Source organism: Sebastes fasciatus, chromosome 21 (assembly GCF_043250625.1).
Source record: "Sebastes fasciatus isolate fSebFas1 chromosome 21, fSebFas1.pri, whole genome shotgun sequence".
NCBI classification, from domain to species: Eukaryota; Metazoa; Chordata; class Actinopteri; order Perciformes; family Sebastidae; genus Sebastes; species Sebastes fasciatus.
In genome coordinates, this window is record NC_133815.1 from 17366056 (window position 1) to 17384771 (window position 18716).

General features: G+C 38.6%; 1 protein-coding gene across 1 annotated transcript; it reads left to right on the top strand.

Moving 5' to 3' along the window:
• Positions 1 to 14001: 14001 nt before the first annotated feature.
• On the top strand, positions 14002 to 15321 carry LOC141759996 (myeloid cell surface antigen CD33-like). The gene is made up of 3 exons (XM_074622570.1): positions 14002 to 14074; positions 14278 to 14661; positions 14972 to 15321. Exons 1-3 carry the CDS (start codon positions 14002 to 14004, stop codon positions 15319 to 15321), a joined length of 807 nt encoding a protein of 268 aa, XP_074478671.1.
• The last annotated feature ends 3395 nt before the right edge of the window (positions 15322 to 18716 follow it).

Here is an 18716-nt window from a genome sequence, read left to right on the forward strand (position 1 = left end):
GTGTATCCCTTTTCTCCATACAGTCATTTGAATTACGACAGAAATGAAGATGGAGATTGTTTCCTCTCTGTAAGGTTGGGCTGTTTTTGCCACATTTTTATTATCATTATTTTTCTTCCCCTCAATTCTTTGTATGCACAAATAGGAGCAAAAAGGACGTAAAACTAGAAGCACTGCCTGCAGGTAATGCTAGTAGACGGAGGAGGAGCTGCTTTTTCTCAGCCAGCTGCTTAGTTTATAACCATTTTAAGATATGTGGCAAACTGAGCTAAACAGTTAGACTACATACAGACTGCTTTTGTTTTAGCTTGTGTAGCCGAGGGTTACGTTGCAACTACACTTTATGAAGGTAATAAAAGAATAGCACGGAGATTCCGTATAGTCTGCATCAAGACGGCAACAACTTCTTTAACCTTGTCAACAACAGGCATCACCGCTTCACCACTTCCTTATTTGCTAACATTACTGAGAAGTTGCATGTTTAAAATGAAGAAATTCAGCATGAGTACATCTAGACCTTTATGTAAATCAACTGGATCACTTGATAGTTGACAGTGAACGACATGCAGATATACATTATAAATCTCTGTTGGCTAACAGTCAGGGTTACAGCAGACCATCCTCCTTTGTAATAACAAAACAGTACCACAACAACTAAACTACTCGTAATAAAGCTCCCTCTATAGAGTTCTCCAGTGATGACATATTTTTGTAGGCCAGCCAGGAAGTTAGCATCGCCCTGGTTCCCTCGACAAAGAGCCAATGGGATTTTTACATTGGGATTTGGATTATTGCAGAAAACAAGCTCGGTGGCAAACAAACGTTTATGATACTTATACGTTTTGTTCAGCAAGATAATCTCCACAAATGAACACCACTTTTATGAAGTAAAAAGCTGACATTAGGCTATAAATAAACTAGACCACGGTTGCATGAGCACGAGTATAAACAACGAGGCTGTAATGGCGGATGAGTTGGCATGATGACGTTTAGTAGTCTTAGTAGTCTCCAAGAACTACAGGAGAAGATAATATTGACAAAAACAAGAGGGACCAGCAGCATAACTGTTCGGCCCCTAATAAGGCAGACAGGCTTGCTGTGAGTCATGTGATAAAAATTAATCTTTGAGAATAAATATGTCATTTGCACCCTGATGAAATCAAGTTGTCTCAAAAGATGACTTCCTCACTCAAAGGGTGCGAGCAGGAGGAGTCAAGACTTCTTCTTCTTCTTTTTCTGCAGTATTTCAGTCATTTCATGTTTGCTTTTATATCACAACGGCTTAGCAGGGAAGTCGGGTAGCTACTGGGTCTGTTGCAGTTCTGCTGACATTCACAAATTGTCTGATTTTAAAACTAATTGTTTCTTCATTTTAGCTGCCGGCTCCTTTGGTAAGGTAACATGTTACTGCTTTTATGTTTAACTCAGAGTTTCCTTTTATTTTGCTGTTTTTCATGAACTCTACTTTTATTTGTTGGGTTTTGTTTTAGCAGAAACATCATAAACTCACACTGGATCATTTTATATTTAAACTGTTTTTAACTCTGCAGAGATTATTAATCACTATTATAACACAGTAATATCTGGTTGTACACGGAGAGTTCCTGGTTTGAATGTATTAATTTGAGGTGGCTTTAAAAGAACATGAATGCTTCATTTAAAAGATGTTTTATGAAAAGTAACTTTTTGTCAAATCCAGGTGATGAGTGTCATTTCAGTCCGGTCTGTGAAAATGGTGACAGCCATCGTGTTACTGAGCGTCTTCTTAGTTTCAGGTGAGCTGTTTGTTCAGTCACTTTAATGTGAAGACGTTATTTTTTCCAACTGTTCATGCTCTGTCTGCAAAGTGAAATGTTTCATACTGACATTGTTAAAAAAGACCAAACATGCTGCTGCTGAATTACAGTTTGTGCATCATGAACTTTCTCTTCATGCAGATTTTGCTTCACAATTTGTTCATCACGAGTCTGTTTCACAGGTGCTTTGGCTGACTGTCAGGATGCAGCCCTGTTCATTACTGCACCAAAGCAGATGGAAGCACTGATTGGATCCTGTCTGCAAATCCCATGTAACTTTAGTCGTAACATAACCGCTAAAGAGACATTTGACGGCACAAGAACAACCTTCGGAGTGTGGATTAAAACTGACAAACATTTTGCTGACAAACCACATAATGTGATTTTCAACAGTAGCAGGATGAATAATATCTATCCAATGAGTCTTACTGGAGACCTGAGTCAGAAAAACTGCACCAGTTTAATTTCCAGTTTAATCACTAATTACACAGACAAGTACTACTTCAGAATTGAGAACGGACCATTCAGGGCAACAGCTTCTTGTAATCCTCTTCAAATAATCGTCAAAGGTAAGAGAGCTTTGTTTTTTATCAGTCAGTCTATAACGTTATTGTTTAGAATAAAAAGTGAAAGTTGCAACTTTTAATTTTGGAGGTTTTTCACTTTGCCATGAATTTAAATTCTGATTAAATACTGTTTCTGTTGTTACAGTTTGACATTAAAATGGACAGATTTGGGGATATTAAAAAACAAACCTTAGACACTTTATGCATTTTCAATACAAGATTGTCACCTTCTGTGTCAGCTTTGGTTTTTAAAAAGTGTTCTTATCTATCATGATCTATTTTTTATTGTACATTCTGTGTTTGATTTGAAACCCCAGATTCTCCTCCGAGGCCCAGCATTGAGATCTCAGGTGATCTGAAGGAGAAGGAGTCGGTCACTATAACCTGCTCAGCTTTCACTCCCTGTCCACACTCCCCTCCTAAACTCACCTGGACTCTCCAACAAGACCCTCACAACAAAATAAAGAAAAACAGAGATCGAATCTTCAAAACTAAAATCCAGAAGACCTTCACTCTGTCAGACAAACATGATGGATTCATCATCACCTGTTCAGCCAGATATCCTGTAAATGAAGGAAAAGACGTCAAGACAGCAGAGGAGAGAACGACGCTCAGTGTTTCATGTAAGATAATAAGTGTTTGTTATTGGATCCTGTCAGCACATGATGATTCATGGGATGATTTTAATGAATAAAGTGAATCTCACATTTTCCTCAGATGCTCCCAAGAACACCTCAGTGTCCATCAGTCCATCAGGTTTGGTGTCAGCAGGTAGCCTGGTGAACCTGATCTGCTCCAGCAGAGCCAATCCTCCCGTCAGCCGCTACACCTGGTTCAAGACCAGCAAAGACGGACCTGTCAGTGTATCTGAAGGAGACTTTTACAGCTTCAAGGTGACCTCTGTGGCAGATATAGAAGATCATTACTGTGTGGCCACAAATGATCTCGGTAATCAGTCATCATGGATTAATAATGCAGGTAAATGTAGAACTGAACTGAATCTGTTTATTTTAATCTAATCTGCTCTCCTCTCTTTTATGTTTTTCACTTGTTTTGTTTTAGTTTTTTTTTATGAAATGATTTTATACAAATAATGGTTACACCTGTATTGTTACATGTCTACATATAAACTGTTTTCTTTTAGTCACCTGGTTTTGTGTTTCTATGAACAGAGAGCTCTGTCAGCTCACTACAGTGGGGTTCAGCTCTTGGAGGGATCCTTGTCATCATACTCATCTGCCTTGCTATCTGTGTTTGGTAAGTAAATTAATGAAATTAATTCAGTTTCTGGCAATAAAGTTTCAACTAAACCTATGTTGGTAACCCTGAGGGCATGGATGAGTATGTGATCTGTCAGTTTTGTTCATTTCTGCACCTGTTCTGTGAATTGACTTTGACAAAACTTGATTTTCAATCTTGATTTTCTTTCCACTGATGCACATTCAATAATGTCTGTCTCCCATCAGTCCTTACTCTCTATTGGCAGCACACTATTTATTTAACCTGAAACAGACAGTACAATAATTATTCTGACAGCTCTCTCATGTCTTCCAGGTGGTTTAAGTCGAAACGTCCACAAACTCAGGTGAATATTAAACTTCATTGTACAGTGTGTGTTGTGAATATTTTAAATGTGCTCACAGTGACTATGTCGAAAGTATCTGTCTCGATACTAAATTGACAATCTTTGAGAGGTTAATATTAGGAAGCACGACAAATGTGACAAAACAACCTGTTGGCAACATGCTGTGTTTGGAACCTGTAAGAAATCATCCTCCAAAAAATTTTGGAGGATGATATAAACTTTGTTAAGTTTAGATCTGAAAATGGCTAAAGTTGGAGCACCCTGTCATGCAATGAGAATTTCAACAAATATAACAAAAAATGTATTTGAACAACACTATCAATCCTACCTTAAAGTGTTATTTAATAACTATGTAAACTGGGAAGATTTGAAATTAAATTTCACAGAAATAACATAGTATACATCAGTTACCAAAGGTTATGACATTAGCCTAATTAACTAAAACCAAAATAACGTCAGTTTTGTTAGCATAACCTTAATTTTTGTTTCCCACTCATTTTAATCTGTATGAATACTCTCCGAAACACACATTCTCCAAGTCTGCTAAAGTCATACATACATTTACAAAGGACTGGTAGTTACATTAGGAATGACTTGCTCTTGCCTTTGTCTTTGTTTTTTTAAAGGGACTGTTTGTAAGAATAAGAAATTGTTTGCAACAGCGACACCTGTGGCCATTGAGTCAACGAAAGTCAGCGTCCTGTTGCTCACGCTCGCCCGCGTGCACGCGCTACATGAATGTGAGCGAGCATCCGTCAAAACAGTGAGGCGACACACGTCAGCTAAAACCACAATATCACTCTATATTTCACCTGCTTGGCAGTAATGTTAGCTGACCAGACAAAGGTCTCTCCATGAATCACTGCTGATCCTAGTGTCAACTTTTCCTGCCTCAGCCTCCCGACCGCGGCCGAAGGGAACAGGGAAGACACCGGCTCCCGGTTGGAGACGATAACGTTTCTCGCTCCGGAGCCCCGTCACTTCACAAGACACGGAAAACCTCTGTTAGTCTGGAGGAGCTGCAGCATTTATTTCTGCACAAACGTCCACTGAACATTTACTAGATATTCTCAGAGCTACTAACTATTTTGCAGTGTGTAGTGTGCGCGCATGCACGTGAGGTGGACCAAAAGAGCGAGAACGCACGCAGTGTGTGAGTGAAAGCAAGCAGGCAGAGGATCAGAGTACAGCAGAGACTCCGGCCCTGGAGACCAAAGCTACGTTCTCCCCCGCGTCCTCCGACCGCGGCCAACACTGTTTTGCACGACGGGCTTCACTAGATATAACTTTTGGTGCTTCCGTGTAGTGTTGGAGTCTGAGTCTGAACAGCGTAGCCACACACGAGCGCGCAATGGACACCGACCCAGATTGATTTATACGTGTAGGAAGTTACAAACAGTCCCTTTAAAGAAAGATGAAACATTGAAGCGGTTAAGAAACAGGAACATTACCCGCCTCCGCCCACAGCGCCCATGTAAGTGAGAAAAAACAAACAAACAATTAGTATAGCCTACTCTTCTTCATAGTTTTCTATGTTCATCCTTTTGTACAATTGCATTGTGTTTTGATAAGTATATGAATACAAAATGTTTGCCTTTAGTCTTTATAATGTAACCTGAGCGATAACTTTGAGTCTTTCCTCCTTGTTGCAAAATCAACTTTCTTATCTTGATTTAACTGAAGGAAATAAGTTTCCATCCATATTATTTGATTGGATCTGGTCTTATTTGGATAGCTATGATAAGCAGTCTTTTTGTCTTTCATGATTTAGCCTAGTGGAAGCACACAGAGATTAAATAATCGAGGCCCGAGAATCGAACCCTGGGGGACTCCACTCTGAATAATGATCACTAAGGGCGACAGCATAGCCCCTACCTTCAAGATATGGCCTGACTCTAGTGAGGGTTGTAATTTAGTGTAATTTTTCAGCCAGTCTAGAAGTACTTTACAACAATATTAAAGGTTGCACTGTAATCTAGCAGCATCAACTAATTTAACCTGAATCAGTATTCAGACGTATCATTTAACACCTTTTTTCTCACAGAGTCAAAGAGGTGACGAGCTGACTCTTCAAATGCCAGCCAGCAAAACAGAAGAAGACATCCATTATGGAGAGATCGACTTCTCCAAGCGGAGACCTGAGCCGTCCTCGGCCTCGGTGCAGGACGGTGGACAGCAGCAGGATACGCTGTACGCACAGGTCAAAGTGTCCCAGACAGCAAATAGTTTAAGAAAGACCGCCGACGGCCCAGAGGATCTCTACGCTCAAGTGAAGAGAAACTGAGTGCTCTTGTTAAAAGACAAAAAATACATTTGTGTAGAGTTCATATTTAATGTGCCTTAATGTTGTCTTTGCTGCCTACAGTTCAATGGAGAGAAATTTAAAACATCCACATCCTGCAGATTTTCAATGTCAGTTATCAACATATTCTCCCAATCCTGGATTATGGTGACTTAATCTACAGACTCGCCTCCAAAAATCATCTCAATAAAGTGGACGTCATCTACCATACTGCCATTCGCTTTGTCACCGGTGTCCCTTTCAACACTCATCACTGTAACCTGTATTCTCTAGTCAACTGGCCATCCCTCCATAGCAGGCGTCAGACCAGAAGACTATCATTGGCAAAACCCCTCCATATCTCCGCTCACTACTCAATATCTACAACAGGAACTGCAATTTACGTTCTAGCAAATTCTTCAGTATGGTCATTCCTCCTTTGGTCGTCACTCACTCCAGTTTGCTGCTCCTAGTGACTGGAATGAGTTGCAAAAGATGCTAAAACTCCACACCATCATTCTGTTACCCTCCTTTAATGACTCATTAGAAGCGATAGTTTTTGATCACTGCACCTGCTTCTGAATTTGCCTTGCTGGAACACAGCACATATACACTCACCGGCCACTTTATTAGGTACACCTTGCTAGTACCGGGTGGTCTTCTGCTGCTGTAGCCCATTTGCTTCAAGGTTCGACGTGTTGTACGTTCAGAGGTGGTATTCTGCATACCTTGGTTGTAACGAGTGGTTATTTGAGTTACTGTTGCCTTTCTATCATCTCGAACCACTCTGCCCATTCTCCTCTGACCTCTGACATCAACAAGGCATTCCCATCCACACAACTGCCGCTCACTGGATATTTTCTCTTGTTTTGGACCATTCTCTGTAAACCCTAGAGATGGTTGTGCGTGAAAATCCCAGTAGATCAGCAGTTTTTGAAATACTCAGACCAGCCCGTCTGGCACCAACAACCATGCCACGTTCAAAGTCACTTAAATCCCCTTTCTTCCCCATTCTGATGCTCGGTTTGAACTTCAACAAGTCGTCTTAGCCACGTCTAGATGCCCAAATGCATTGAGTTGCTGCCATGTGATTGGCTGATTAGCTATTTGTATTAACAAGCAATTGAACAGGTGTGCCTAATATGATTTTAATGATTATCAGTCTGAGTTTCATAAATGCAAAGAAGCATAATAGAATGACAAAGCTGCAAATAATAATATTAAAGCAAAAAAAAGAATTTCTGACTCCAGAAGCAGCGCAGGCTGAGGTTGAGGTGTGACTGGGGGAGAAAGCGCCGGTGAATCTATATACATATTGTTGTATATACTGTATATATTGTGATGTTTTAATTTTGTCTGTTTTATTGCACTAGTCGTATTTATGTTCTATGTTCTAATGCAGGGGTCTCCAACAAATAGCTCGCAAGCTACCCGTTTCTGAGCGGCTCGCTAACAGTTCTTTGTAAAACTGTTCAAATTACAACCCAATCAAATTCACAGACATCCCACCCCATTCTGAGACCAAATGATTATATGCCTATCGGCTGTCAATTAAACTAGTTAGGCTGCTGTCAGGTTTGTAACGCCATAACATACAGAGACCAGAATTGACAATGACCGCAGAAAATAGCAGGCCAATAAAAGGCAAAAAAATACAATACTTTCATGAGGAATCGGTATGTGTCACATTTGCGGTGTGAGCGTGCCAGTCAGTAAAAAATGTGACATCGAGCGCCAAGTCCACAGCAACTTTTCATGGGACTTTCCGGCTGGTAGCAGTTTATGATCAAAGAAGGTAAAGGAGCCAAAAACAATCCTTAAAAGACGACAGTCTCTGTTTACCAAAGAAGGCCGATGAAGCAAAGAGCCATCGTTTAGTGGTGCACATCCTAACGAAACAAAAAAGCCCTTCACCTATGAAAGAATTGTAATAGAGGCGATGACTGCGGTGGCTGAAACGTTATTAAAGGACCATAAAAGTAAGAAAGACTTGGTGCTTTGAGTAGCTCTCAGCCACTTTCATTTTGTCAAATTAGCTCTCAGAGGGAAACAGGTTGGAGACACCTGTTCTAATGTCTTGCTGCCTCTTGGCCACGTCGTCATTGTAAATGAGAATTGGTTCTCAATTGACTTATGTGGTTAAATAAAGATAAAATAAAATAAAAATAAATAAATATTTGTGTGCTGAACTCACGCAGCTGTTTATGTGTGATTTGTTATTCATATGTCCAGATGTGTGCAAATAAAAGTCTCAAAGCTTTAAATAGGGAGCTAGAGTCAAAAATGATGACATGCAAAGGATAGTGAACATGGCACCAGAAGCAGTTCTGCACACACATTAGTAATGTTATACAAGATTACATTTAGTTTTGATATGTTTATGTGTCATTTTGTTTCATGATATCTTCTGATTATTTCTGAGAAGGCATCGACCTTGTTTTGTTATGTATTGTGTATCCCGTTTTCTCCATACAGTCATTTGAATTACGACAGAAAAGAAGATGAAGATTGTTTCCTCTCTGTAAGGTTGGGCTGTTTTTGCCACATTTTTATTATCATTATTTTTCATCCCCTCAATTCTTTGTATGCACAAATAGGAGCAAAAAGGACGTAAAACTAGAAGCACTGCCTGCAGGTAATGCTAGTAGACGGAGGAGGAGCTGCTTTTTCTCAGCCAGCTGCTTAGTTTATAACCATTTTAAGATATGTGGCAAACTAAGCTAAACAGTTAGACTACATACAGACTGCTTTTGTTTTAGCTTGTGTAGCCGAGGGTTACGTTGCAACTACACTTTATGAAGGTGATAAAATAATAGCATGGAGGCTCCGTATAGTCTGCATCAAGACGGCAACAACTTATTTAACCTTGTCAACAACAGGCATCACCGCTTCACCACTTCCTTATTTGCTAACATTACTGAGAAATTGCATGTTTAAAATGAAGAAATTCAGCATGAGTACATCTAGACCTTTATGTAAATCAACTGGATCACTTGATAGTTGACAGTGAACGACATGCAGATATACATTATAAATCTCTGTGGCTAACAGTCAAGGTAACAGCAAACCATCCTCCTTTGTAATAACAAAACAGTACCACAACAACTAAACTACTCATAATTAAACTCCCTCTTTAGAGTGATGACATATTTTTGTAGGCCAGCCAGGAAGTTAGCATCGCCCTGGTTCCCTTGACAAAAAGCCAATCGGATTTTCAAATTGGGATTTGGATTATTGCAGAAAACAAGCTCGGTGGCAAACAAACACTTATGATACTTACACGTTTTGTTCAGCAAGATAATCTCCACAAATGAACACTACTTTTATGAAGTAAAAAGTTAACATTAGGCTATAAATAAACTAGACCACGGTCACATGAGCGCGAGTATAAACAACGAGGCTGTAATGGCGGACGAGTTGTCTCAAAAGATGACTTCCTCCCTCACAGGGTGCGAGCAGGAGGAGTGAAGACTTCTTCTTTTTCTGCAGTATTTCAGTCATTTTGTGTTTGCTTTTATATCACAACGTCTCTCTCTCTCTCTCTCTCTCTCTCTCTCTCTCTCTCTCTCTCTCTCTCTCTCTCTCTGTTGTTTCATGTCCACAGGACGCAGTAGAAGCAGACTATGTCAACAGAGTGATTGAGATCCAAGCATCATGAAGGAGATGAAGATGATGTCATGTTCACCATAGATGGAATATTTCTCTATTTCTTATTCAGCTAGTTCTTCAATATTAAATGGCTTTACTTTGCAGACGATTGGTAAGATGAAAAGAGTGCAAACAGGGCATTAGATAACATGAATATAATATATAGCAGCTTCATCATTAGTTTGTGTAAGATTGTGCGTATTTATGGCATTATTATGGTAATTATTTTTCATTATCTCAAATGGCTTTCTTTGCATGTGAATATATATATATCTTTGACAACAGGACAGTTAAATTCTGGTGATGAGGAAGCAGAAAGTGCTGATTTTGATCAGGTGTTTTCTCATTTGTGTTTGTATATACATGTGTATGAGACTGCTGAATTAAAAGCATTTGAAGTGAACAAAGTGTTTTAATCACTGAGGTTCTCTCATCAGCACGGCAATGCAGAGCAGCAGTGATACAGACTGTGCACAAGTCAGCATAAACTCTGTGCTACCTACATGTGTGAAACACACTTTAGAATAAGTTGAGGCATGATGTTCGTATTAATAAATATTATTTTCAGTTCTACAAGGAAACATAGACACCTCACAGCCAAAGAGAAGTGGTGGGATGTAAACTGGTGAAGTCATGAACAGAGCGTGAGAAAAAGCTGAGAACTGAGTAAAAAGGGGAAGTTGGTTGGCTCGGTTTTATCGACAAGTCCTTCTGCAGGATCGTCATAGCGACAAAACATCTTCATCAGTCCAGAATTGTTTTTATTATTCACTTATTGCCTATTTACTCTTTGACGTGGAACACTTTCTGAGGAATTTGACTTATTAGTTTGCTCCTCTGGATTTAAGCTGAGTGTAGGCCTGCAGGATACGAGTAAAATCTGAGATGTGCGATAACATTGTTCAGTATTGCGATGACAATATGATTTGTAATAAATAAATAAATATTGAAGTGTGCATATTAGCTATACATTTCCCACATCTGCCAGGTAGAGGGAGGAGGGGCTGCTTTGTCTCAGCCAGCTGCTTAGTTTACAACCTTTTTAAGATATGTGTCAAACTAAGCTAAACAGTTAGACTACATACAGACTGCTTTTGTTTTAGCTTGTGTAGCCGAGGGTTACGTTGCAGATATACTTTATGAAGGTAATAAAATAATAGCAAAGAGGCTCTGTATAGTCTGCACCAAGACGGCAACAACTTCTTTAACCTTGTCAACAACAGTCATCATTGCTTCACCACTTCACCACTCCTGTATTTGCTAACATTACTGAGAAGTTGCATGTTTAAAATGAAGAAATTCAGCATGAGTACATCTAGACCTTTATGTAAACCAACTGGATCACTTGATAGTTGACAGTGAACGACATTGCAGTAGTCGTATTTATGTTCTATGTTCTAATGCAGGGGTCTCCAACAAGTAGCTCGCTCGCTACCAGTAGCTCGCTACCAGTTTCTGAGTGGTTCGCTAATGGTTCTTTGTAAAACTGTTTAAATTACAACCCAATCAAATTCACAGACATCCCACCCCATTCTGAGACCAAATGATTATATGCCTATCGGCTGTCAATTAAACTAGTTAGGCTGCTGTCAGGTTTGTAACGCCATAACATACAGAGACTGGATTTGACAATGACCGCAGGCCAATAAAAGGCAAAAAATACATTATTTTCATGAGGAATCGGTATGTGTCACATTTGCGGTGTAAGCGTGTTAGTCAGTAAAAAATGTAACATCGAGCGCCAAGTCCACAGAAACTTTTCATGGGACTTTCCGGCTGGTAGCAGTTTATGAACAAAGAAGGTAAAGGAGCCAAAAACAATCCTTAAAAGACGACAGTCTCTGTTTACCAAAGAAGGCCGATGAAGCAAACAGCCATCGTTTAGTGGTGCACATCCTAACGAAACAAAAAAGCCCTTCACCTATGAAAGAATTGTAATAGAGGCGATGACTGCGGTGGCTGAAATGTTATTAAAGGACTATAAAAGTAAGACAGACTTGGTGCTTTGAGTAGCTCTCAGCCACTTTCATTTTGTCAAATTAGCTCTCAGAGGGAGACAGGTTGGAGACCCCTGTTCTTATGTCTTGCTGCCTCTTGGCCACGTCGTCATTGTAAATGAGAATTGGTTCTCAATTGACTTGTGTGGTTAAATAAAGATAAAATAAAATAAAAATAAATAAATATTTGTGTGCTGAACTCACGCAGCTGTTTATGTGTGATTTGTTATTCATATGTCCAGATGTGTGCAAATAAAAGTCTCAAAGCTTTAAATAGGGAGCTAGAGTCAAAAATGATGACATGCAAAGGATAGTGAACATGGCACCAGAAGCAGTTCTGCACACACATTCGTAATGTTGTACAAGATTACATTTAGTTTTGACATGTTTATGTGTCATTTTGTTTCATGATATCTTCTGATTATTTCTGAGAAGGCATCGACCTTGTTTTGTTATGTATTGTGTATCCCCTTTTCTCCATACAGTCATTTTAATTACGACAGAAAAGAAGATGAAGATTGTTTCCTCTCTGTAAGGTTGGGCTTTTTTTGCCACATTTTTATTATCATTATTTTTCTTCTCCTAAATTCTTTCTATGCAAAAATAGGAGCAAAAAGGACGTAAAACTAGAAGCACTGCCTGCAGGTAATGCTAGTAGAGGGAGGAGGGGCTGCTTGGTCTCAGCCAGCTGCCTAGTTTATAACCATTTTAAGATATGTGGCAAACTGAGCTAAACAGTTAGACTACATACAGACTGCTTTTGTTTTAGCTTGTGTAGCCGAGGGTTACGTTGCAACTATACTTTATGAAGGTAATAAAATAATAGCACGGAGGCTCCGTATAGTCTGCATCAAGACGGCAACAACTTCTTTAACCTTGTCAACAACAGGCATCACCGCTTCACCACTTCACCGCTTCACCACTTCTGTATTTGCTAACATTACTGAGAAGTTGCATGTTTAAAATGAAGAAATTCAGCATGAGTACATCTAGACCTTTATGTAAACCAACTGGATCACTTGATAGTTGACAGTGAACGACATGCAGATCTACATTATAAATCTCTGTGGCTAACAGTCAGGGTTACAGCAAACCATCCTCCTTTGTAATAACAAAACAGTACCACAACAACTAAACTACTCATGATAAAACTCTCTCTATAGAGTGCTCCAGTGATGACATATTTTTGTAGGCCAGCCAGGAAGTTAGCATCGCCCTGGTTCCCTTGACAAAAAGCCAATGGGATTTTTACATTGGGTTTTGGATTATTGCAGAAAACAAGCTCGGTGGCAAACAAACACTTATGATACTTACAAATTTTGTTCAGCAAGATAATCTCCACAAATGAACACTACTTTTATGAAGTAAAAAGTTAACATTAGGCTATAAATAAACTACACCACGGTCGCATGAGCGCGAGTATAAACAACGAGGCTGTAATGGCGGATGAGTTGGCATGATGACGTTTAGTAGTCTTAGTAGTCTCCAAGAACTACAGGAGAAGATAATATTGACAAAAACAAGAGGGACCAGCAGCATAACTGTTCTGCCCCTAATAAGGCATACAGGCTTGCTGTGAGTCATGTGATAAAAATCATGTTTGAAAATAAATATGTTATTCGCACCCTGATGAGATCAAGTTGTCTCAAAAGATGACTTCCTCACTCACATGGTGCGAACAGGAGGAGTGAAGACTTCTTCTTCTTTTTCGGCAGTATTTCAGTCATTTCATGTTTGCTTTTATATCACAACGGCTTAGCAGGGAAGTCGGGTAGCTACTGGGTCTGTTGCAGTTCTGCTGACATTCACAAATTGGTAAGATAACATGTTACTGCTTTTATGTTTAACTCAGGGAAGTTTTTTTTATTTTGCTGATTTTCATGAACTCTACTTTTATTTGTTGGGTTTTGTTTTAGCAGAAACATCATAAACTCACACTGGATCGTTTTATATTTAAACTCTTTTCAATGCTGCAGAGCTTATTGATCACTATTATAACACAGTAACACCTGCTTGTACACGGAGAGTTCCTGGTTTGAATGTATTAATTTGAGGTGGCTTTAAAATAACATGAATGCTTTTTTTAAAAGATGTTTTATCAAAAGTAACTTTTTGTGAAATCCAGGTGATGAGTGTCATTTCAGTCCGGTCTGTGAAAATGGTGACAGCCATCGTGTTACTGAACGTCTTCTTAGTTTCAGGTGAGCTGTTTGTTCAGTCACTTTAATGTGAAGACGTTATTTTTTCCAACTGTTCATGCTCTGTCTGCAAAGTGAAATGTTTCATACTGACATTGTTAAAAAAGACCGAACATGCTGCTGCTGAATTACAGTTTGTGCATCATGAACTTTCTCTTCATGCAGATTTTGCTCCACAATTTGTTCATCAAGAGTCTGTTTTACAGGTGCTTTGGCTGTTTGTCCTAAAAGCCCATCCCTATTCATCACTACACCAAAGCAGATGGAAGCACTGAGTGGATCCTGTCTGCAAATCCCATGTAACTTTACAGTTAAATCAGAAGAGGAATTCAACAGCACAAGATCAACCTTCGGCGTGTGGATTAAAAGTAACCAAGATTTTGCTAAAAATCCACATAATGTGATTTTCAACAGTAGCAGTACGGATAATATCTATCCAATGAGTCTTACTGGAGACCTGAGTCAGAATAACTGCACCACTTTATTTTCCATTGTGAACACAAGTTACACAGACTGGTACTACTTCAGAATTGAGAACGGATCATTCAGGGCAACAGCTTCTTGTGATCCTCTTCAAATAACAGTCAAAGGTAAGAGAGTTTTGTTTTTTTATCAGTCAGTCTATAACGTTATTGTTTAGAATAAAAAGTGAAAGTTGCAACTTTTTAATTTTGGAGGTTTTTCACTTTGACATGAACTTAAATTTTGATTAAACACTGATTCTGTTGTTAAAGTTTGACATTAAAATGATCACATTTTGGGGATATTAAAAAGCAAACCTTAGACACTTTATGCATTTTCAATACAAGATTGACACCTTTTGTGTCAGCTTTCACAAAAGTGTTCTAATATCATAATCTATTTTTTATTGTACAATCTGTGTTTGACTTGAAACTCCAGATTCTCCTCCGAGGCCCAGCATTGAGATCTCAGGTGATCTGAAGGAGAATCAGTCTGTCACTATAACCTGCTCAGCTTTCACTCCCTGTCCACACTGCCCTCCTGAACTCACCTGGACTCTCCAACAAGACCCTCACAACAAAATAGAGGAAAACACAGATCGAACCTTCACAACTAAAATCCAGAAGACCTTCACTCTGTCAGACGAACATGATGGATTCAACATCACCTGTTCAGCCAGATATCCTTTAAATGAAGGAAAAGACGTCAAGACAGCAGAGGAGAGAAAAACGCTCAGTGTTTCATGTAAGATAATAAAGTGTTTGTTATTAGATCCTGTCAGCACATGATGATTCATGGAATGATTTTAATGAATAAAGTGAATCTCACGTCTTCCTCAGATGCTCCTAAAGACACCTCAGTGTCCATCAGTCCATCAGGTTTGGTGTCAGCAGGTAGCCGGGTGAACCTGACCTGCTCCAGCAGAGCCAATCCTCCCGTCATCCGCTACACCTGGATTAAGACCAGCAAAGACGGACCGGTCAGTGTATCTGAAGGAGACTTTTACAGCTTCAAGGTGACCTCTGTGACAGATATAGAAGATTATTACTGTGTGGCCACAAATGATCTCGGTAATCAGACGTCGTCACGGATTAATAATGCAGGTAAATGTAGAACTGAACTGAATCTGTTTAATTGAATCTAATCTGCTCTCCTCTCTTTTCTGTTTTTCACTTGTTTTTTTTAGTTCTCTGTGAAGCACTTTTTTTACTGCATTTTTATGAAATGACCCTATACAAATAATGGTTACACCTGTATTGTTACATATCTACATTCATCCTTTGTTTTCTTTTAGTCACCTGGTTTTGTGTTTCTATGAACAGAGAGCTCTGTCAGCTCACTACAGTGGGGTTCAGCTCTTGGAGGGATCCTTGTCATCATACTCATCTGCCTTGCTATCTGTGTTTGGTAAGTAAATTAGTTAAATTAATTCAGTTTCTGGCAATAACGTTTTAACTAAACCGATGTTGGTAACCCCGAGGGCATGGATGAGTATGTGATCTGTCAGTTTTGCTCATTTCTGCACCTGTTCTGCGACTTGACTTTGACAAAACTTAAGTATCAATCTTGATTTTCTTTCCACTGATGCACATTCAATAATGTCTGTCTCCCATCAGTCCTTACTCTCTATTGGCAGCACACTATTTATTTAACCTGAAACAGACAGTACAATAATTATTCTGACAGCTCTCTCATGTCTTCCAGGTGGTTTAAGTCGAAACGTCCACAAACTCAGGTGAATATTAAACTTCGTTGTACAGTGTGCGTTGTGAATATTTTAAATCTGCTCACAGTGACTATGTCGAAAGCATCTGTCTTAATACTAAGTTGACAATCTTTGAGAGGTTAAATATTAAGAAGTACAACAAATGTGACAAAACAACCTGTTAGCAACATGCTGTGTTTGGAAACTGTAAGAAATCTAAACTGTTTTAAGTTTAGATCTGAAAATGGCCAAAGTTGGAGCACCCTGTCATGCAATGAGAATTTCAACAAATATAACAAAAAATGTATTTGAACAACACTATCAATCCTACCTTTAAGTATTATTCAATAGCTATGTAAACTGGGAAGATTCAAAATTAAATTTCACAAAAAAAACTAAATATATATCAAATTACCAAAGGTTATGCCATTAGCCTAATCAACTAAAACCAAAATAACGTCAGTTTTGTTAGCATAACCTTAATTGTTATTTCCCACTCATTTTAATATGTATGAATACTCTCTGAAACACATTCTCCAAGTCTGCTAAAGTCATACATACATTTACGAAGGTCTGGTAGTTAGTACATTAGGAATGACATGCTCTTGCCTTTAGTCTATATTTTTTAAAGCAAGATGAAATGTTGAAGCGGTTAAGAAACAGGAACATTACCCGCCTCCGCCCACCCCGCCCATGTAAGTGAGAAAAAACAGACAAACCATTAGTGTAGCCTACTCTTCTTCATAGTTTTCTATGTTCATCCTTTTGTACAATTGCATTGATAAGTATATGAATATAAAATGTTTGCCTTTAGTCTTTATAATGTAACCTGAGTGATAACTTTGAGTCTTTCCTCCTTGTTGCAAAATCAACTTTCTTATCTTGATTTAACTGAAGGAAATAAGTTTCCATCCATATTATTTATTTGGATTTGGACGTTATTTGGATAGCTATGATAAGCAGTCTTTTTGTCGTTCATGATTTGGCCTAGTGGAAGCACACAGAGGTTGAATAATGGAGGCCCGAGAATCGAACCCTGGGGGACTCCACTCTCTGAATAATGATCACTAAGGGCGACAGCATAGCCCCTACCTTCAAGATATGGCCTGACTCTAGTGAGGGTTGTAATTTAGTATAATTTATCAGCCAGTCTAGAAGTACTGTACAACAATATTAAAGGTTGCACTGTAATCTAGCAGCAACTAATTTAACCTGAATCAGTATTCAGACGTATCATTTAGCACCTTTTTTCTCACAGAGTCAAAGAGGTGACGAGCTGACTCTTCAAATGCCAACCAGCAAAACAGAAGAAGACATCCATTATGGAGAGATCGACTTCTCCAAGCGGAGACCTGAACCGTCCTCGGCCTCGGAGCAGGACAGTGGACAGCAGCAGGATACGCTGTATGCACAGGTCAACGTGTCAGAGACAGCGAGCAGCTTAAGACAGGCTGCTGACGTCCCAGAGGATCTCTACGCTCAAGTGAAGAAAAAATGAGTGTTGTTTTGTGATCATTTTTGGGTTGTATTTGTAATATACCTTTATTTTTTACTTATACAAGAAGTTTTATATGTCAGTTAGTGTAGGAAAATACACTTGAGAAGAAAATGCAATCTTCACTGGCCACAGTTAAATAAAGGAGAACTAGCAATCTGTACATCAGATCAGTTCAAGTATAAGTCTGAAAAGGCTCTTAATGGGGAACTATTCTAAATAGCGACATGAGAAGAAGCAGTTCACACATTAACAAAGTACTACAAGATCATATTTTCTGGAAAGGTTTGTGTAATTTTGTGATATTTTACAGATCATTTTTAACGAAGCATATTTAATCTCATTTAGTTATCCATTATTTTTCTTTCATATTTTGTGTCCCACATTTTATTTGTATTTTAATTACTTAAGAAAATAAACATGAGACATTTTCTGCATTTGAAGATATTTATTCATTGCACTGTAATAAAAACCATGAAATACAACTTCTAAAAAATACCTATTAATCTCAGTTGCATTTATTGGTCCAACATTTCACATAATTGTGTGTAAACATCACCTGAAATCAAACAAATTAATCACAAACATTACAAAAGTGGCAAGATGAATTATGCATAGTAATTCCCACTGGAAACCTACTACGGTGTTTTGGAGAAGTTAATGGACTTCTGATATATATATATATATATTTGAATATCAAGCTCAATCAAAAATAAAAGGGCATTTCATGAGACTCAGTCAATGGTGTATTAAAAGATCTGGTACTAAAATTAATTGAAAAACTTTTTATGAGTAAAAATGTTAAAACTTTATCTACTTTTTGTCAGAATTTTGCCAAAAAAAGAAAATCTTTGGGCCTCAGCCTGTAAACATTGTATTGTTTAATGTCTAAAAGGCACCACGAGGCCATGTTGATTGTGCTTTAGTATCATACAGGGTCTTGTGAGTGAATGGAGGTATCGACATTAGCTTCTCTACATAAG

Bases quoted from the DNA above. Each gene is read 5' to 3' on its own strand.
- LOC141759996 (XM_074622570.1), top strand. From the start codon at position 14,002: ATGAGTGTCATTTCAGTCCGGTCTGTGAAAATGGTGACAGCCATCGTG. The intron at 14,075-14,277 runs GTGAGCTGTTTG...TCTGTTTTACAG, and splicing joins GAACGTCTTCTTAGTTTCAG to GTGCTTTGGCTGTTTGTCCT. The intron at 14,662-14,971 runs GTAAGAGAGTTT...TTGAAACTCCAG, and splicing joins TCTTCAAATAACAGTCAAAG to ATTCTCCTCCGAGGCCCAGC.